This window comes from Danio rerio, chromosome 11, assembly GCF_049306965.1.
Source record: "Danio rerio strain Tuebingen ecotype United States chromosome 11, GRCz12tu, whole genome shotgun sequence".
Taxonomy (NCBI): Eukaryota; Metazoa; Chordata; class Actinopteri; order Cypriniformes; family Danionidae; genus Danio; species Danio rerio.
Window position 1 is genome coordinate 20,078,821 of NC_133186.1, and position 20,319 is coordinate 20,099,139.

The window sequence follows — 20,319 nt, forward strand, 5'->3', positions numbered from 1 at the left end:
ACCATGCTCTTTTCTTGGCACCGGCATCAGGAACGCTGCACTTCTCTGCTCACCAGATGTGCCTACTGATAGGGGGCCGGCTTCACCCGATTTCTTGGTCTGCCTCTGACAAAGCGGTGGCTCAGAATCATGTGCATGCACTTGGGCCTGGAGCGGTGCCCGACTGGCATATCCCGATGGGTAGTGAGTGGTAGCCTCATTTGTCTGCCTCCTCCACTGCTGTCAGCAGTGGGGTCCCCTGGGCATGAGCGCGAGCTGAATGATGTGCGCGCCATGACTTTGTGAGCTCGTCATGGAGCTCCGGGAAGAAGGTCTTTGCAGAGTGTCAAACTGAAGTCCCATCACCCAAAATTCATTGGGTGTCATTGGCCAGCCTAGCGCGAAGGGTCTTGATTGGCAGGTCCTCACAGGATCAGCAACCAGACCCTTCCAATGCTGTTTCAGCGTGTGCGAGGCCCAGACACAGCACGCATTCCACTTGAGCATGGGGAAACTCGATGGGCCCACCGCATAAGTGATATCCTCTTAGTGACATTTTTCTTTGCCGGAACACAGGAGGGGATTTCCCCCGTCTGTCCACTCTTGGCGCACAAATCAATGGCAATTGAGTTCTTAGCTTCAAAATAACAGGCTCCAGGTGAAGAAGAAAGATATTGAGGTAAATTGGCGCCCAACACCGCCTTTATAGTGGCCGAGCCCACCTTTAGGATGAGTGCTTGGACACCATTGGCTATTGCAAAGTAATAGAGTGATTCAATCAGGGTTCAGCATTTTTGAGGAAAGGGATTTCCCCATATGTAATGTCTAGAGACCGACTCGATAGGGAACAGCGATTTCGTAATGCAGAGTGAAATCGCGTACAAACTACTGGCTGGCTGCAAGGGGGGAGGAAACAAATAAAAGGATTACCACTTTACAGTCACTTTCAATCAGACAGCGAATGAGTCCGTTACCTGTAGAGTGGCAGCTTAGGACGTAAACCAGCACCGAAACTCCTATGAGACATAACGCTAAACGACACATACAAACATAAGCTTTCCAAAGATGCAAACCATAAACAAGCCAGCTGTCATCCAAATACCTGCCAGCGAGTGACTATGACCTAGCAGGAAGTGACCAGTCGGAAGGGGCGGTACTCGTGACAAACCATCGTTGTTGTCATTTTATATCATCCCACACTGATTACTAATAGGGAAGAAGATATGCCACCAGCCAACACAAAGAGGCGGCACTAGTCTGGCCACATATATATATATCGAAAACACGCATTATTTTACAAAACTATGAACTCGTTAGCATGTTTGTGATTATTATTTTACCAATGAGGCTGCATGGGGAAATTCCTGAACTGAAATGCCAACAGGACTGGTCTGCAAAAGCACTTCTTTTGCTTGTATCTGCTTTAGAGCTCCACAATTTGTTAGATTCTTAGCATCTGATGACGTAATGCACTAAACATACAAATCGCAACAGTGTGATCATACAGTACTGTGAACAGCCAATGCTGGTCACATAGGTGTTTTCATACACGTCAAAGATTAGGAGAGGGTTCATTTATTTATTATTCAGCGATTCCTCCGTGTACCACTAGAAGGAAGCCCGCATACCACACTTTGAGAACCACTGGTATAGATAGAAAGGAACAAACAGGTAGAACTGCTTGAACAGACTGAAAAATTGAGTAAATTTACAAAGAAATGTATAAAGATTAATTAAAGACCTGACAAGTACATTGTAATAAATTAGGTACTGCCTTACATTTTTAAGTTGAATCAAAAATTATATTTTTGATTTATTACAGAGTGATAGTCAGATATTTTCTTTAGACAGAGAGACAGATAGGTAGACAGACAGAGTGGAGAAACTAGGATATGGTAAATTATTATAAATGCACTGTTTGACTAATTCTTACGTGATTAATCAATTCATATGTGCAGTATTTTCATGATTTAGTGGAATTGATATTATGGGCTCTATTTTGACGGTCCATGCGCAAAGCGCAGGGCGCAAACGCTTTCAGGGCGTGTCAGAATCCACTTTTGCTAATATAAGGACGGAAAAATCCGCTTTGCGCCCTGGCGCATGGTCTAAAAGGGTTGAGTTTATTTTCTTAATGAGTTATAGGTGCTTTTGAGAATAAACCAATCAGAGACTCATCTCCCATTCCCTTTAAGAGCCAGTTGTGTCGCGCCATATGCACATTTGCTATTTACATGACGTAAAGTAAGTTTAAGTGGAAAAACTGAGCATTTCACTTGCAAGAAAACAGTTAAACAGAGCATCTGCAGCGTGAGAATGAGAGCTACAGTAAGGCATCTCATAATCTACTTTCACTTTCGCTCTCGTGGATAGGGAAGCTTCTTGTACGCACATATCCATTAGCCTATACATAATTAATTTCGTTTGCTAGGCGCAAAGATTTGTTTCAAAACTATTTCTAAATTCAGTTCTAATTTCAAGCAAACTAATAAATAAACAATAATAATGAAGTGTGGTCAAAAAACTGAGTTATATCCTAATACACATGCTGTGCCCCATATGGTCTGAAACCTGACAGGCGGGCAAATCTAAGCTTGTTTTTAATAAAACAAATACAAATATGGATATAATAAATAATACTGCTTATTATTACATTATACAAAAGCAAATTGTTATGAATGAACTGAAAAAGCCTCCCAAGATGAAGAAGACATGAAGGCAGTGGTTTTTAAATTTATGTAGGCTAGAAAATAATATTTTGTAATATTTTAATCCTTTATATTTATATCCTATATATATCCTATATATATATCCTTAATATTTAAATTATTTTTCATATTTAAATATATTTGCGTATTGGTCTATGTCACGGGTGAGGCCAGGCTCGCTCCACCTACGCCTGCAGTTACGGAACCCTTAAATCCTTCATCTGATCTTTGTCTTCTTCCACCAGCTCCATATTCCGGAGAACCTCTGATGTGTCTCTCGTTCATCACGAAGTGTTGAAAAAGCCAAGGGGGCTTTTGTTATTAATCTCCTCTCTGGCAAAGCGGCCTTATGGGGGACAACAGTGTGGGATCAAAAGCTCCCTTGCTGCGAATCCTTCACGGCTTTCACGGAGGAGTTGAAGAAGGTGTTCGACCGGGCAGCCTCTGGAAGAGAAGCGGCACGCTTCCTGGCTGATTTACGTCAGGGCAAGCGAGTGCGGCCGATTATGCTATTGAGTTCCGCACGTTGGCAGCGAAATGCGGATGGAACACGGAAGCTCAATAGGATATGTTTTAACACGGTCTTTCTGAATATATCCTTGACGAGGTGTATACTTTGAACCTTCCCAATACCCTAGATGGACTCATCGATCTGGCCATCTGGTTGGACAATCGGTTGGCCAGGAGGGAGCCGCGCTATAGGCGGATGACGTCACATGTTCTCGGAGGGTTTTCGTCTCCTCCTTCCGGAACCATGGAGGTAGTAAATTCTGATCCGGAGCCCATTCAAGTGGGTAGGTCTCGCCTTTCTCTGCAGGAGAAGCAACGAAGACGATTAAAGGGTCTTTGTTTTTACCGCGGAGGGGCGGGGCACATTGTGGCTTCCTGTCCTTTAAAAGCCTCCACCCGTCAGTAGGTAAGAGGTTACTGATGGGTGGGATTAATTTAAGGGAATCCTCTGTTGCTGTCACATCACTTCCTGTCACATTGTCTTGGGCTGAAATGACTAAGAACTGTCAGGCTCTCGTGGATTCACAAGCAGAGGGGAATTTTATTGACAAGTTTTGCTTATAATTTAAAACTTCCTGTGATTCCCCTGAGTCAGTCTATTTCTGTGCATGCTCTTTGAGGGCTCTTCCTTCCCTCTATCACTCACTCCACAGGTCCCATCAGACTGACTACTTCAGGCAATCACTCTGAACTTATAACTTTTTTTAACAGACACCACTAATTCGCCAGTGGTCCTTGGACATCCGTGGATGGTTCTTCATAAACCTCACATTAATTGGGGCCAGAATGCTGTCATGTCTTGGAGTAATCAGTGTCATTTATCTTGTCTCGTGTCTGCTCGTTCGGCTGTGCCTTCTTCTGTGTTTCAGGAGGAGCGTGTGGATCTGTCAAACGTGCCAAGTGAGTACCATGACCTGAAGAGAGTGTTCAATAAGTCTCGAGCTGCTTCTCTTCCTCCTCATCGTCCCTGTGACTGTGCTATAGACTTATTGCCAGGTACGTCTCCGCCTAAAGGCAAGTTATACTCGCTTTCTGTTCCAGAGAGGGAGGCCATGGAGAAATATATTTTTGATTCTCTAGCGGCTAAGATCATCCGTCCCTCTTCATCACTGGCGGGGGCGGGATTTTTTTTCGTAAAAAAGAAGGATGGTTTCCTCCGCCCATGTATTGATTATCGGGGGCTGAACAACATCACGGTTAAGAATACTTATTCTTTGCCGCTGATGTCTTCAGTCTTTAAGGGTCCGCAGGGGACATCTTCACGAAATTATATCTTCACAATGCCTATTATTTGGTTCGCATTAAAGAGGGTCATAAATGGAAATCTGTGTTTAAAACCCCCAGGTTGCATTTTGAATATTGTGTTCTTCCGTTTGGACTTTCCAATGCTCCTGCAGTTTTTCCAAGCATTCGTTAATGATGTGCTGCGAGATATGACAGATCAGTTAATTTATGTCTATCTGGATGACATTTTGATATTTTCTCGTTCTCTCCAGAAACATGTGCAGCACGTCAGGCAAGTGCTTCAGAGGCTACTAGACAATGGGCTTTATGTCAAGGCGGAGAAATGTGTTTTTCATGCACAGTCTGTGCCTTTTTTGGGACATATCGTGTCAGTCGATGGGGTTCACATGGATCCAGAGAAGGTTCAGGCTGTGGTGAATTGGCCAACTCCAGATTCTCGCAAGGCCCTGTAGAGGTTTCTGGGTTATGCCAATATTTACCGGCGTTTTATTCACAATTTTAGCCAGCTCGCCGCGCCTCTGACTGCCTTAACCTCCCCCAAAACTCCGTTCAGGTGGCCGAGCGCAGCGCAAGCTGCGTTCACCAAATTGAAGTCTTGTTTCGTTTCTGCACCTATTCTCGTTGCTCCTGATCCTTCTCGGTAGTTTGTGGTGGAGGTTGATGCGTCAGAGGTGGGGGTGGGAGCCATCCTGTCTCAGCGATCCGCTTCGGATGGCAAGATGCATCCCTGCACGTTTTTTTCTCACCGTTTATACGCCGCTGAACATAATTATTACATTGGTAACAGGGAGCTGCTGGCAGCGAAGCTCGCGCTGCAAGAATGGCGTCATTGGTTGGAGGGTTTGGGGGTTTCCTTTATTGTTTGGACCGATCACAAGAATCTTGAATACAATAAATCTGCCAAACGTTCTAGGCAGGCTCGGTGGGCATTATTTTTCGGACGTTTCGATTTTATCATTTCTTATTGATCAGGATTCAGGCTTGTCATCCGAGGGTGAGTCGTAAATATTTTCTGGTTAAACAACGATTCTGGGGGCCAACTATGGCTTGTGATATACGGGAGTTTGTTTTGGCTTGTTCTGTTTGTGCCGTTTCTAAGACTTCCAATCGTCCTCCCGCTATGCTCTTTTAGCCGCTGTCAGTGCCATCGAGACCCTGGTCGCACATATCGCTAGATTTTGTCACAGGACTCCCGCCATCCTGTGGCAATACAGCAATTTTGACCGTGGTGGACCGGTTCTCGAAGGCTACTCATTTTATTCCTCTGCCCAAATTACCCTTAGCCAGAGAGACATCGGTTGCTGTCATTGATCACGTCTTTCGCTTACATGGCCCCCGTCGGACGTGGTTTCTGACAGAGGACCTCAATTTATCTCTAAATTTTGGAGAGAATTCTGTCATTTATTAGGGGCCACTGTTAGTCTTTCTTCTGGTTTTCACCCTCAGAGTAACGGACAAACCAAAAAAGTCAATCAGGATCTTGAACGTATGTTACGATGTCTGGTATCTCAGAATCCCTCCTCCTGGAGTCAGCAGCTCTCATGGGTTGAGTACACACATAACTCATTACCAGTGTCCGCTACAGGCCTGTCTCCGTTTGAGTGTAGTCTAGGTACCTATTTTTTCCATTCTGGAATCAAAAGTCGCGGCCCCCGCCGCCCATGCCTTTGTCCAGAGGTGTCCAAAGCCGATCGCCATCGGTCTAAGCCTCCCGTTTTTTTAGTTGGTCAAAAAGTGTGGCTTTCATCTAAGAATATTCCTCTCCGTTCCATTTGTAATAAGCTTGCTCCCAAATTTATTGGCCCGTTCACTGTCACAAAAATTATTAGTCCAGTGGTAGTCCGTCTTAAACTTCCTCCCGCGTACAGGAGAATACATCCCGTGTTTCATATTTCTAAATTAAAGCCCGTTTTTCATACGCCATTAACCCGTATAGACACTCCGGTAGATTGGGAGACCACATATTCGATTAAGTGCATTCTGGATTCAAGACGGAGGGGACGAGGATTTCAGTACTTGGTGGACTGGGAAGGTTACGGTCCAGAGGAGAGAAGTTGGGTTCCTGCAAGAGACATATTGAATCACTCTCTAATCGATGATTACAATCGCCAGGTAAGTTTTTCTGGGAGCACCAGGAAGTGCTCTTAGAGGATAGGTTACTGTCACGGTTAATGATGCATGTGCTCTTTCTGTCATGTCACGTGGGATTGTTTTGTATTCTTTCATGTACTGCTGTTGTTTGTTGTGATCACGTGACTTACTAACTAGGATCATCTGGTCTGTTTTCAGCCAGCTGTTGGCACTTAGCTTCTGCTATTTAAGAAGCGTCATTATGTGCTTCATTATCAGTTCGTTACTTTTGTTTATAGTTTCTCTGTGTGTCTTGTCAGGACCCTTGTTTATCTGGTTGCTCTTGGACTCTCGATTAACCCGATTCTGTGACTGCCCTTCCTCCCCGTCGCTGGATGTTTATATTGTTACTCGCGGAACTTTCCTGACTTTCCATTAAAATTTTACTTGCAATTGAATCCATCTACCTAGTGTGTTTTCCTGAACGTGACAGTCTACGTCTTGTTTGTATTAAGCAGTGTTTAAGCAAGGCGCATAACTAACACGCTCTGCGCTGGACTTTAGACCGCTTTGTTTTGGTCTATTAAAAAATCCTAATACAGTTTCTCAAAATAGAAATGCGCCAGTAATGTGCCTCAGAACGCCTTCCTTTTTAGACCAGAACACCTATGGGCGCAAATATGAGCACAAATGCATTTGCTATTTTAACAGCGTGGCGGAAAACGTCAAAACGACTCTTGCGCCAATCTGAAACTAGCAAATAATAATTGCGTCTCACTTTGCGCCACATTGCGCCAGGTGTATGATAGGGCCTAAAATCTTAAGTAAACCATGTAGTTTTCGTAAACTTTTTTACAATACTATGAACTCGTTAGCACGTTTGTGATAATTATTTTACCAATGAGGCTGCATGGGTAAATTCCTGAACTGAAATGCCAACAGGACTGGTCTGCAAAAACACTTCTTTTGCTCGGATCTGCTCGAGAGCTCCACAATTTGTTTGATTCTTAGCATCTTATGACGTGATGCACTAAACATACAAATCACAACAGTGTGATCATACAATACTGGGAACAGCCAATGCTGGTCACATCGATGTTCTCATACACGTCAAAGATTAGGAGAGGGTTCATATATTTTTAATTATTATTCAGTGATTCCTCCGAGTACCACTAGAAGTAAGCCCGCGTAACACAATAAAAAGGCATTGTCTGTGTCAGGTTTTTCCTTTTTCAGCTAATGGAGAGCAGGCAGAAGAGGGAGATTCACAAGAGAATCGGTAGACATTTAAAAAAAAAAATGCTGGAGAACAGCAGGTGGGGTTTTGCCGGGGTGGTCTTTGTCTTTTGCAGGTTGGAGTGGAGCAGAAGAAGGAAACTCACAAGGGGAACGGTGAAGATATACTTGACGACCTGGAGCTCAGCAAGCAGGTAGAACAGCTTGAACAAACTGAACAGTGGAGTTAGTTTCCAAAGAAATGTATTGAGATTAAAGACTTGAAATCTTTCTCCTGTATTTTGCAGATCAGAATGGACCACATAGAGGAAAAGGGAATCACACACCTCAGCATCGACTGGATGGTCAGGAATTTAATTTTAAAAAATGACAGACAGATTGATGGGTGCATGGATGGACGTCCTTCCAAGATGAAGGAATCTAGTCTAGTTATCTGTATCAGGATTTTTTTTCAGGAAATGGAGAGAAAGAAGGCAGAAGAGGGAGACTAACAAGAGCATTGGTGGAGAACAGCAGGTAGGTCTTATAGATACACGGATACTGACGGACAGATAGATAGATAGATAGATAGATAGATAGATAGATAGATAGACAGACAGACAGACAGACAGACAGACAGACAGACAGACAGACAGACAGAGCTCTGCTAGTCGTGTCTTTGTCTTTTACAGACTGGAGTGCAGCACCTCAGCAATGACTGGACACTGATGGTCAGGAATATCCTTTGAAAACAGAAAGATGTGTGCATGGATGGATGTCCTTCCGAGAGGAAGGGGGTGGTGGTGGGCATAGGTTGTTAGATGTCTTGTCTGTGGCAGTTATTTACACTGTAGGTAATAAAACCTCAACAGGCAGAGGAGGGAGACTCACAAGACTCACAATGGTGAATATTTTTCCAAAAAGCGCTGGAGAACATTTGTTTATTGCTGGAGATTAGCCAGCAAGTAAAGCTCTGTTAGTCTTGTTTTTGTCTTTTGCAGTTTATACTGGGGCATGTGAAGAAATGGGAATCACACCTCAGCAATGACTGCAAACTGATGGTCTGGTTAGGTAGTTTCTGAATGGATGGATGGATGGATGAATGAAAAATAGATGTCCTTCCAAGAGGAAGGGGGTGGTGGTGGGCTTAGATAGTTAGCTAGATGTCTTGTCTTTGGCAGGTTTTTCTTTTTCAGGTAATAGACACACAACAGGCAGAAGAAGGCAGCTCAGCAGGCATGTAGAGCTCTGTTAGTCATGTCTTTGTCTTCTACAGACTGGAGTGCAGCATGTGGAGACAAATAGGAATCACACACTTCAGCAATGACTGGACACTGATGGTTAGAGGTTAGGTATTTCCTGATTTGATGGATGAATAAATGAAAAATAGATGTCCTTCCAAGAGGAAGAGGGTGGAGGTAAGCATAGATTGTTAGATGTCTTCTCTGTGACAGTTATTTAGACTGTACACTAGGGATGTAACGGTATCAGAATTTCACGGTACGGTAATATCTCGGTATGAATGGCACGGTACGGTATTTATTGAATCATTTACAGGAAAAACAAAACTAATGAAAATACCCCAAAAAAGTGCCAAAAGTGTCAATGACATACAAATTAGCCATCTATCTGTAAGCTTTGAAACAGGAACTTCAATTTTTCAATTTTAATAACAAAAAATTATTAAACCATGTAAAAAAATAAAGTTTCAATTTAGTATTGTTGAAAACTCATCACATTCAACATTTAATCACTCACTCACTTAGATAGAGATGGGTTTTAAGGAAAATTATATAACTATAATCTGGTAAAAGCTGGTATCTCTGGGCATTTACAATGTCCCCTGCAACAGAAAAAAAAAACCCTCTCATTTGGGACTGAGGTTTCTGGGACAGATATTTGACTTGGCCCAGGTTGACTGCAGTGGGTAACGTTGTGCATTGTCTTTTCTCCCACTTGAGAGGACAAGCCATGAGTGAGATAGAGGTCTCTTTGCGGTACAAGTCAATGTCTTCATCAATCTGAACAGTGTGCTGTATTCTGCAGTCCCCATGACTGTTATTAGTCGTATTCCCCAACTTGCAGGCAAGTGCACGCATAGGGCTCAACCTGTGCAGTGCACATGCCCTTTTTAGTCTTGGATAGAAAGTGCCCTTCCAAAACGATTAAAAGTGCCCCCGCGACGCGACACACCCGCCGTCCCGCCCGACGCGACAACACCGCTATTCAGTACACACGTGGCGTCAACAACACCCCCAACCGAAATGCTTCCATACATCCGATTTAAAACCCGCTTTAGGTTCGATCATTTCCAGCTCTTTTTCATCCCCACTATTAGCAGCACACTCCATTTCCGCATTACTGGATATGTAGCGACAACAGACCGCAAAGGATGATGACCATGCCTGGGCTGATGGGAATTGTAGTTTCCGCTACCTCCCATTCGCTTTATTCGCCTGAGCAAATTTTCTCAGAAGACCTATTGTTTTATCGAGTCATGCGACTACGGTAATATTGAAAAAAATTGCTATAGAGTGGAGGAACTATGACATCAATTTGTATGTAAAAACCCGGAAGCGAGTTAGCATTTTAGCAATTCCGGTTCCCTCGTCCCAAAGTCAATGGGTTTTTTCAATGGGGTTTCAGTAAAATCGCTTAAATAAGGTTCGTGGCAAACACAAACTTAAGATACTTTCACGTTTTGTTCTAAGACATAAAACACATCAGTTACAGCACACTCTTGAATTTTTAAATCGGTTATGCTTCTTTAAAAATACGGTTGCTATCAAGTTGCTAAATGGGACTACAGGTGGTGTCGGAGACATTACACGTCATCGAGCTGATCTGGTCTGGAGTGCAGCCCGCTTGTGTTGGGCATTTGGATTTGTCTGCTATTTAGGTATTTTCATGAAAATTATTTTATAGTTTGTTGTATTTTTCTAATTGGGAATTCAGATTGTGTGTAGATAATTCCTTCACTTGTAAAGGCTGTCGAGACAGATTCATTTCTTGATCATTTATTTTAATAAACAATGTTATGAACATACTGCTTACTAGTGCAGCCTGTCTCTCTCCTGCTCGCAGTAATGCAAACGTATGAATAAATGTGTCAAATACATGCATGTTAACTGTCATTTTCATGTGATCAAGTGATTTTTCTTATTTTTTTTCTTCATCTAAACACGTGTCATAACTGCAATATTTACACTCCTCCATAAAATGTATAGCAGATGTGACTGTATGGGCTGCTTTTCGCTGTACTTAGTGACACAAAGGGAATATTGAATGTTGCTCTGTGTCCATGATGATGGAACTTGCAGGCATTTGATAGACTTGTTCCTCCTCACGCCACATTTCTGTCGTCTGTTAAGGTAAGCAGGCTGTGTGCACGCGAGCGATACACTTATTTAAATATGTCTTAATATAAAAATATGTAACGTTAGGCAGATTTATATACACAATTTCAAAACTTTTAGAACAACCGTAAAGCAAAACAGATGTATTTCCCACGTAAAAACGATCCAAAAGGCACGTAGGTCTATGTGTTTTTTCGTATTTATTTGTTTATAATATAGAGCGTGGATTATAATATAATAAACAGAGAGATTAACTCTTTGTCATGGACAATATTTCTAAAAATGAGCTTGAAAAGTTGCCTGTAGCAGGGTGGGGCTGACTTCACAGGTGAGCGCCCCGAGGGCTCTGTAGTCCGTTAATAGCCTAATGTTAGCTTTTCAATTCTATCGTTAGTATTTAAGATCCAAAAGTGCTTTAAGTTGTATTGTCGTGTAAGGATTACCCGACTGGACAAAACGTGTAAGTGTAATGAACAGTGTTTGAACACAGAGCTTATTATTTGCAATCTTCGAAAAGCCTATGGGAAATTACCATAGGGATTTTCACGAGGGAACCAGTTTTATGCTAGCAGCCGATTAGCCTACAAAGTGACGTCATAGTTCCTCCACTCTATTGCGGTATGACGATATTTGCAATACCGTTACATCCCTACTGTACACTGTTAACCCTTGCTGTAGATTATGCATTAAATAACCCTAAAATAGTGTTTTGTCGTAATACCTCTAATCCTTTATGTGGCTGTTTATAGAGAAGTGCATTTATATTAAGGCAGAAAACAATGATTCAGGCATTAACACACACATACACAGGCTGTCTTGTTTTACTCTAAACACAAACAAGTTACCTTTTAAGGGAGGTGTGTCTGATTGGGGTTGGAACTAAACTTTGCAGGACACCGGCCCTTCAGGACCCAGTTTGGACATGCCTGATTTAGTGCAATAACACATCCTTAAGTTTGCAATGTCTGAGTTTTTCAGTTTAAAAGTAAATCAGGTTTAAATGGCGAGAGTTCCTGTGGGGACAAAAGTCACACTTCTTTATGTCCCACTGCTTATATACAAACCTTATTTTTCACTTTCACATTAGAGTTTGCAGTGTTTAAATTCATGTTTTAAAAACTGAATGCATATTGCCGAAAACAATAAAAAATAGAAAATTTTATAAAATGCAACATTTTGCATTGTTGGATTGCTTTTGAAACATTTGATGGAGCTGAAATTTAAAATGTAAATGCAATTTTAATTTTTTTTGCTAGAAATAAAAGACAAAATATATTTGCAGTGAACATTAACCAGTCAGATATATTTAAAATGAACAAGATTAAGCCAGTAAATCTAGCAAATATTGTAGTGTTACTTTTGGCCGTTTTGTTACTTGGGTCAAAAGTAACAATGTGCAACTTTTGTTTAAAGTGAAGTTATATTAGGGTTGTTCTGCATTGATACAAAATAACAGCTGTTTTTAAAAAAAAAACACTGTTGTGAATAGTGACTACAGCAAAAATAAACTTTTAAAATTAGATTTTTATGAAAAATGTTACTTTCGTCTTCGCTTTCCCATATTTTTTCAATGGTATGTCCCAAAATCATTTTACAATTGGATTCAAGTTAAGTGAATTCATTTGACATCATAATGAACATCCTGCAAAACTCTCTATGAATCTATTTTTCTAAGAGCATCCCACACTTGATGTGAGCAAAGTGATGCCTGTTAAATATCAACAATGGTTTAAAAACATTATGTAACCCAGATTACTGAAGGGTTATATTTGTACATTTATAAAATAATATAAATGATCAGGGGATAAAACAACATATAACTGTGGATTCATTGTTCTAAAATGTTCTTAATAAGAAATAAATTGTTTAAAAATAATAATGTGAAATATTCACATGTTATTGGTTTAACCAATCAGTGATGTGTGGGAGGGATTTGCGCTTGCTGACGCAGTGGGAAGAGATCGCCAGACTGTGGAGGAAGAGAGAGTGAGATCGCTAGATTTGATGATTTAAACTGTGAAATTAGATTATAACTTTGAAACTAGTTTGAGAAACTTACAGAAAGCTTTCATAGAGAAGTATTTGAAGAGGATTCAGTCGTTAAATTGTTCCTGTGACGATCGATGGGAAAATTGCATCATTGTGTTGTTGAGTGAATATATGGACATGGTGAGTTTAATTACTTTGTAAACACTCTGAATTTAATGTTAAATGACGAACAAACACAGTTTGTAGAGAAACAAGAGTTTATTTTGCTGTTGTGTGATATATACTGTATTTAGTTTTCTCCACGTGTTATTATTTCCCTTCACGTGTATGTTCACATGCATATCGCCTTGTATACATGCCTAAAAAAAAGAGATACAGGTTAATTGTAATGATTATAATGTTATTTGCTTGTATGTGGAAATACTTACCTGATATAATGATATCATTGACTAAATGTAGTCATGCTTTTGGCCTTTTGTACAGGTCAGGTTTTTTTTCTTTGGTGTTTTTGATTGAAGACTGATTCACATTGATGGCGGGCCAACCTATTCGGACACTAGAAAAGGAAACTGGAAATTCACCCTACTGAACCAGGAGAGTACTTTAATACTTTTTATTTTTCCAGCTCAAGGTAAAAGACTGTTTTTTTCCGTTTCTGGATAGAGACTGTTCGTGTTTTTCCCTGAGAACTGATTAAGAAAAAAGACTAATACCAGCGCACGGACACTTGAAAATCAAACTATTTTCCTTTTGAAGTGAAATGAGAAATACTGAGTTTGTTGATTCTGAACAAGTGGTTTTCTTTACATTTTCAATGTAATTTCAATTGAACTTTATTTTGTTTTATTGTGTTTTAATTGTTTTATTGTATTTTGTTAATTTTATTTTGGGGAAAGATCTGCAGAAAAATATATCTATAAACATTTCAAATACTTACCTATATAGTGGTTTCTGTCATTTTTCAGCAAATGCTCATTACCTCCAGTAGACGAATCCTAGGCTTCTGATGTCCAGATTGATTTGATAGTGTAACCTGTTACAATTACATTTCAATAGTAAAAAATCCTGAATGGTTGAAAGTGGAGAGAGGTGTCTGGATGCAGACCTAGTGCAGTGCAATCTGAGCTGCATCCAATGCTTTTTAATGCGCTCACCAAACCCCATCCCTAACCCTACCCCTCACCGTGATGTCACTCACTCCATTGAGTTCATTGTGTCTGGCTTTGCATCGCTGAGTGATGCAATCTCAGCTTGCATCATAAAGGCTGCATCCAGATACTATTGAAAGTGGAAAACTAAAAAAGTATTTTTTGTTTGTTTTGTCACAAATATTTGTAAAAAGTCAGCATAAAGTAGTCTTTGTTTATCAGGAATACATCTTTTATATGACAATAAGACCTATAATCCTTCTGGGCAGCAGTACAGTAAATGTACATTGTACAGCTAATCAATTTTTCTGTATAGGTTATGTATGAAGTTATGATAGCAGAAGTGTAACTTTCAGTAGCATAAAACAATCCAGGAACTCTGAAAATATAAAACTGAAAGAAAAAAGACATTCAAAGATTACTTTTTATTCATACCACATTTAACCCTTTGATGCACACGCTATGTAAAACCACTTCTAATGCACAACATGAGTCTAAAATGACCCACATTTCTTATGTAAGTTCATGCTTGGCTGGGATTTGTTTAGTTTCATCTTTTGAAATCAGTTTATCTCAGTATAAAGCTTTCCTTTATAGAAACACTCCCCAATATACCAACAAAACATGCAAATAAATAAGGATTTGTGAAAAACAAGTTATTGAGAAATTCTTGAAATACCAAGTGAAGAAATTGATTTATTTCAAAGATAGAGAAAGTCAGAAATCAGTCGGGGCACTTTAGACACATATGTCCATCAAAGGGTTAATTGGTGCATTTGCTGTGTGAAGGCTTTGCTGCTACTATTTTATTGTCCTCTCAGAAGTGTCAGGTAAAATCAACTGATCACAAGGCCCATAGACATATGCACAATTCCACATCAGTAATATGAACAGAACTGTTTAGTAAATGTCAAGCTGTTTTTATCCTATAGTAGATTGGAATAACTGTATACTGTTTCCAAATTGCTTTACAAATAAAAGTTGGTGGAAAATGATTGTTAATGTTGTGCTTTTGTATTTATTTATTTTTTTCAGTGTTATAGTATTGTGTATGCAGAGCTCCACGAAGCACAGAAAGAAACCCTCTGCTTGACAAAAAAAGGTAAAAAAACAAAAATATGTACAAACATTTTTTTTTTTTTTTTTTGAATCTGCATAAATTAGTCCTTGTTTATTTGTGCAAATGCAATCAGGAATACATCTTATCTTATGGCAATAGTAAGACTCATAATCCTGCTGCAATTTTTGCAACTTGATGGTAAGTAAATCTTTCAAAAAAATACAAAAATAACCCTCAAATTGCTCAAAATGTCCTCTTAGTGAGTATCTTCACACCTGAAAGGGATACTCCTGCAAGTAAAGCAGCAGTGGTCGTGGCAGAGGCAGTTTTGTATGGCAGTCAGTGTGTCTGTTTATAGTGAGTCGAGTGAGGTGCTGTAATGTGGGAAAGGCTTGAGGCCTGTGAAGAGGCTTTCTGAGCTTCAGTAGTATCCCAGTGTCCTTTGCCACCATATGATGGTGGTCCTCTGCTTTTTTCTCCTCTTCGGGACGTGCGGATGAATAGTGGTGCACGAGACTAGGAAGAGCAGAAAAGGACAGCAGGCAGGACCGAGCTGGAAAACTGGAATCCAGACGGAATCGGCCGCTGTCGTACTCTATGCGGATGTTAGTAGGGCCTCTCCAGGTCTGTACAGAGAGGGTAAAGAGGTAAAGCGGATGACTGCTGTCCCGCACGAGGAAAGTACCTTCAGGTGCTCCGATTAGGGCAGCCCTCGCATCGCCAGCTGTCAAACCACCCCAGTACCATCCTGAAATACAAACAAACTATATGACGTGTGCAGCTTGGTGAGGTGTGTTCATCATCATAAACTAAATATTACGCAGAACATTCATTCATTTTCCTTGCGCTTAGTCCCGTTTTTATCAGGGGTCACTAAAGTGGAATGAACCGTCAACTATTCCTGCATATGTTTTGCGAAGCGGATGCACATTCTGCTGCAACCCAGTACTGGGAAACACCCATACACATTCACACACACTTATACAATTTTGTTTATCCACTTCACTAATAGCGCATGTCTTTGGACTGTGGGGGAAACCGGACGGAGCAAACCCATGCAAACACGCAAACTCCACATAGAAAAGCCAACTGGCCCAGCCGGGACTCAAATCAGCAACCTTCTTGCTGTGAGGCAACAACAGTGCTAACCACTGAGCCACCGTGCCACCCACAAACAATATTGATAGCAATTAAAAATATGTATATTTCATACACAGTGGTCATTTAAAGTGCTTTACATAAACAGGAATAAAAGACAAGTATAAGAAATTTCAAATAAATACTAAAAACTGAAGAAAATGTGTTAAAACAGGTTATAAAAGAATAAAAACAAAAAAGAAAAACATAAGTGCGATCTGTCGGACGTAGTACAGTGCTCATTCAGTAAAGGCACAGCTAAACAGATTCAGATTGATTTGAACATGCCTAATATTTGAGCTTAATGTCGGTTTAGTTTAACAGCAGCTTGTGAGCCACTACTCATAATAAAGTATCTCTAAAATATAAGATCATAATATCTAAGGCTTTTTGAACCAAAATTATTAGCACTTCTGTAAAATTATATATTTTTTTGTGAAATAACTCCTTATTTACACCACTGTTTATTATAATGTAATAATGTGACTTAACTCTGCCTTCACAGACAAATCATGCTCTATTTAGCTCAGCCCACTGATTCATACTGCTGGTAAATAACTAGAGAGGCAAATAAGCAGCAAACCAAATTATAAAGAAGACAAAACTATGCAGTGACAATATATGGAAAACATGTCCTTCCTTTTCATGGCAACATTAGGAGAAGGCAGATGAACTTTATTTTTAATAATAAGATCAGTTCATTGGTTCGTTTTACTGTGGTTTTGTGGTAATTCAACACTGAAATTTAGAAAGACTGAAACTGAAAGATGACTCTGCGCCCACTATATTGGATTCAGCAGTAAAAGTAGGTAACCTCTTTTAATTCCATGTGCACTATTGCTTTTTTCTTTTAACAGACTGATATAGTGAGTTCATTTGCATTTTAAAGTGAATCACAGCAGTGTCCATCTATAAAGGACGTAAACTGTCAAACATGCATACAGAAGATTTTATTAGTTGGTACACAGCTAAAAACATTTGAATATTTCTAAATATGCTGTAACTCTCAGCCAATAAATCAGTGGGCTTTACTTCAGAATCTACAACTACACCTATTAAAACTGTTATAGGATGAGGGGTCAAATAGGACAGAAGAAACCCCTCTTACTTTTAAATGATGAATTTTTATATTAAAATCATTGAATGTTCTGCCAAAGAATGACAGTGGCTTACACATCGGATGGCCTGACCAAATTAACAGCTAATTATGGTTTTGCAGTGAAACTACTGTAAAATTGCATTAACAGTAAAATAAAGTCATTTTCCATATGTCCTCAAGGTTGTTACCTGAGGTGTTCAGGTGCTGGAAGGTGGTGGTGATGAAGTGAAAGTCCTCAGAGTATGGAGCTGCTTGGTGCTGCTGGGTTTGTTGAACTTCAGATTCACCCCTCTCATTTTGAGAACCTGTACCCCTTGTAACCATTCCTGACTGGTTCCTCTTATGGAAGAAAAAGCATTTCTTAAGAATGATGATTGCATTGTATTATGTTGCCACCAGATTTAAGTTCTACAGGTGAGATAGCAGTGTAAATATAAATAATAATAATTCAGTGTCAAGAACAGGAGAAGGCAGTCAAATGCTGTTTACAAGTTGTAGCATGTTACAAACATGTTATAAAACATTTGATATATTTTATATAGATAAGCATATATGGTATTGAAAAGTCTGTAAGTTTATTTTTGTTTCAAGATCTGTCTTAATGAGAAATACTAAAGAAAAACATTTTTTTAATTATATTAAAAATTAATATAATTAATTATTAATATAATTACTTTTAATTATTATATAAAAAAATTTCTGTTATACCGATCCTAAGGTATGCGTTTGATTTTTTATTTACTTTATTTGTTTGTTTGTTTGTTTTTTAGGACAACAGTATCTCCAGCAGGAAAAAAAATGCCCAAAAGTTTCATTTTAAATTGTAAAGAAATCTGTGTTTTTGAAACTAATGAAGACAGCAGAAGTCTATGATTCATTTGTATTATTTAGCCTGACATATTTACTACTCCAAAATAATTTAATCTTTCAAAAAAAAAAAAAATATTGTCTTCAGAGGGAAATTATTTTGTTGTTTTTTACCCAGACATTATTTTAGAGTAGTAATCACAATATAGTGAAACCGTGATATTTTTATCCAAGGTTATCATACCATTATAATCTTATACTGAACCATGCCTATTTGAAATCACTGGAAGGAGAGTACTGTAAATAGTGAGTACAGTTTAATTTTTTTGTGAACTGTCCCTATAAGTGAGAAACATAAACACTCATTTCTTAGAAGCTCGGGTAGGGTGACATTTAAAAAAGGAAGTAAATACTTTCTCTTTAAATGTTAACAAAAGAGTTTACATACAACGCTTTTAGAGATTATAGGACAACTGGAGACATCAATGTTTTTTTTCTACAAACACCAAGTCTATAGACTCTCTTACCGGCTTGTTTGATATTTAGACAAAAAAGTAAATCATAAACCACACACACACAAACCATGTCCATAAAATGTTTATAATAAATGACATCAATCAGATTCAAGTCTGAATTACAATCGCACACCTTTTAAAAATAACAAACTATCTAAATAAATTAAATATTATATATTTTGTGCGCCTTTACTTAACGAAAATTTTATGTTCATAACTTATGTTCAAAACCATGCACATGCTGCTCCTTCAGATTAACCACAAACCAATACATTTTCCAACTAAATAAACTAAACTCAAAAAACTATATTGCTTGTTCAGACTACTTATTAAAAATGAGCTGAAACAACACAACTCTTGAGATTTCATTGAGACAACTACATTTTTTGAATGTTCAATCCACATAAATGTGTTAAAATTGTTAACTTAATCAATTTGTGTTGGGACATGAATTAATAGTGTGGAACAGTGCATTTTTACAGTATAAAGCTTATATATATATATATATATATATATATATATATATATATATATATATATATATATATATATATATATATATAAACCTTAAATTATTCAAGCCTTTACCAAACATCTACACTTCAGTGGATCTTGTATGCATGTGTGAAGTTTAAAACTGATTCAATGTGCTTTGAAATTTTTATAATTGTGCTGAGAAGAACATACAGTTTAAAGTCTTATTCCTCGTGGTGAATAGCAAACTTAGATAAAACAGAACAAAATAGAACAAAATCTAACATTTCGAAACATCAGCAGCTTTGCAAGTGGGTTTGGAATAAACAAGATGTGTTCAACACGTAAATAGTAATTTAATCACACTCTAAAAAACGCTGGGTTGGTTTTTTAACCCAAATGCTGGGTTGAGACTGCTGGGTAACAAAATTGGGTTGATTCAACCCAGCAGTTTTTAGAGTGCATACATAACGTACATGACGTAACCTCATTTGATCAAAACTACAGTGAACCTATCGAACGGGTTTGGCCGCTTTATGCACTTCCTAAAAAGAACCAGGAATTTTTGAAAGTACAAAACATTTCTTACCTTTGTGGGCATTAAAATCGTCACCTCCTGTACGTCACCAATGGACAGCAGAATGTGAGGTGACAGTTAGAAATTTGACACACTGTAAAATCAACGCGAATACAAGTCCTGTCGTGAGCCAAAACTGCTGACATGATTGTTCCAGCAAGACTATAATGAGGACAAACCCGTCCACAAATCGTGAAGACTTCAACAGTGTATATTGGAAACAAGAACAATCCCTAAAAACTGAAAGAGTCGGATATTCTCGAGGGAGTCGCGAGGGCCAAACTCTGACGCAAAACAACACAAAAAAGCTTCGCAGCTGTAGTAGTCTAACGAGAGCAATAGGTCGTTTGGCTTGGTGTGTTATTATTTTCCTGAAATAAAAGCGCTGAGAAACGCCTCGGTCGCACGTTTGGCTGTTTGGTGAGTTGAC

General features: G+C 39.2%; 1 protein-coding gene and 2 long non-coding RNA genes across 7 annotated transcripts; 2 read left to right on the plus strand and 1 right to left on the minus strand.

The window, feature by feature from the left end:
* Window positions 1-4,330: 4,330 nt before the first annotated feature.
* Window positions 4,331-9,145, plus strand: LOC137496688 (uncharacterized). 4 transcript variants are annotated; one of them, XR_012387122.1, is made up of 4 exons: window positions 4,331-7,942; window positions 8,036-8,092; window positions 8,191-8,264; window positions 9,004-9,145. It is a non-coding gene; the product is annotated as an uncharacterized lncRNA (long non-coding RNA). The 4 variants fall into 4 exon arrangements; XR_012387123.1 differs by lacking the exon at window positions 9,004-9,145 and adding an exon at window positions 8,420-8,543 and having other exon boundaries at window positions 5,365-7,942; window positions 8,204-8,264; XR_011017212.2 differs by lacking the exon at window positions 9,004-9,145 and adding an exon at window positions 8,420-8,544 and having other exon boundaries at window positions 5,723-7,942.
* Window positions 9,146-13,030: 3,885 nt separating this feature from the next.
* Window positions 13,031-18,445, plus strand: LOC103911824 (uncharacterized). 2 transcript variants are annotated; one of them, XR_012387121.1, is made up of 4 exons: window positions 13,031-13,252; window positions 13,556-15,322; window positions 17,697-17,930; window positions 18,287-18,445. It is a non-coding gene; the product is annotated as an uncharacterized lncRNA (long non-coding RNA). The 2 variants fall into 2 exon arrangements; XR_662889.5 differs by lacking the exon at window positions 17,697-17,930 and having other exon boundaries at window positions 18,287-18,384.
* cishb (cytokine inducible SH2-containing protein b) lies at window positions 15,238-20,309 on the minus strand. Its single transcript, NM_001114554.2, has 3 exons — window positions 19,902-20,309; window positions 17,705-17,855; window positions 15,238-16,028 (listed from the first exon to the last, which is right to left on the minus strand). The coding sequence occupies exons 1-3, from the start codon at window positions 19,911-19,913 to the stop codon at window positions 15,550-15,552; spliced, it is 642 nt and encodes a 213-aa protein (NP_001108026.2). The 5' UTR covers window positions 19,914-20,309; the 3' UTR covers window positions 15,238-15,549.
* Between the last annotated feature and the right edge of the window lie 10 nt (window positions 20,310-20,319).

Bases quoted from the DNA above. Each gene is read 5' to 3' on its own strand.
- cishb (NM_001114554.2), bottom strand. The intron at 16,029-17,704 runs GTAACAACCTTG...TTTGTATTTCAG, and splicing joins CCAGCACCTGAACACCTCAG to GATGGTACTGGGGTGGTTTG.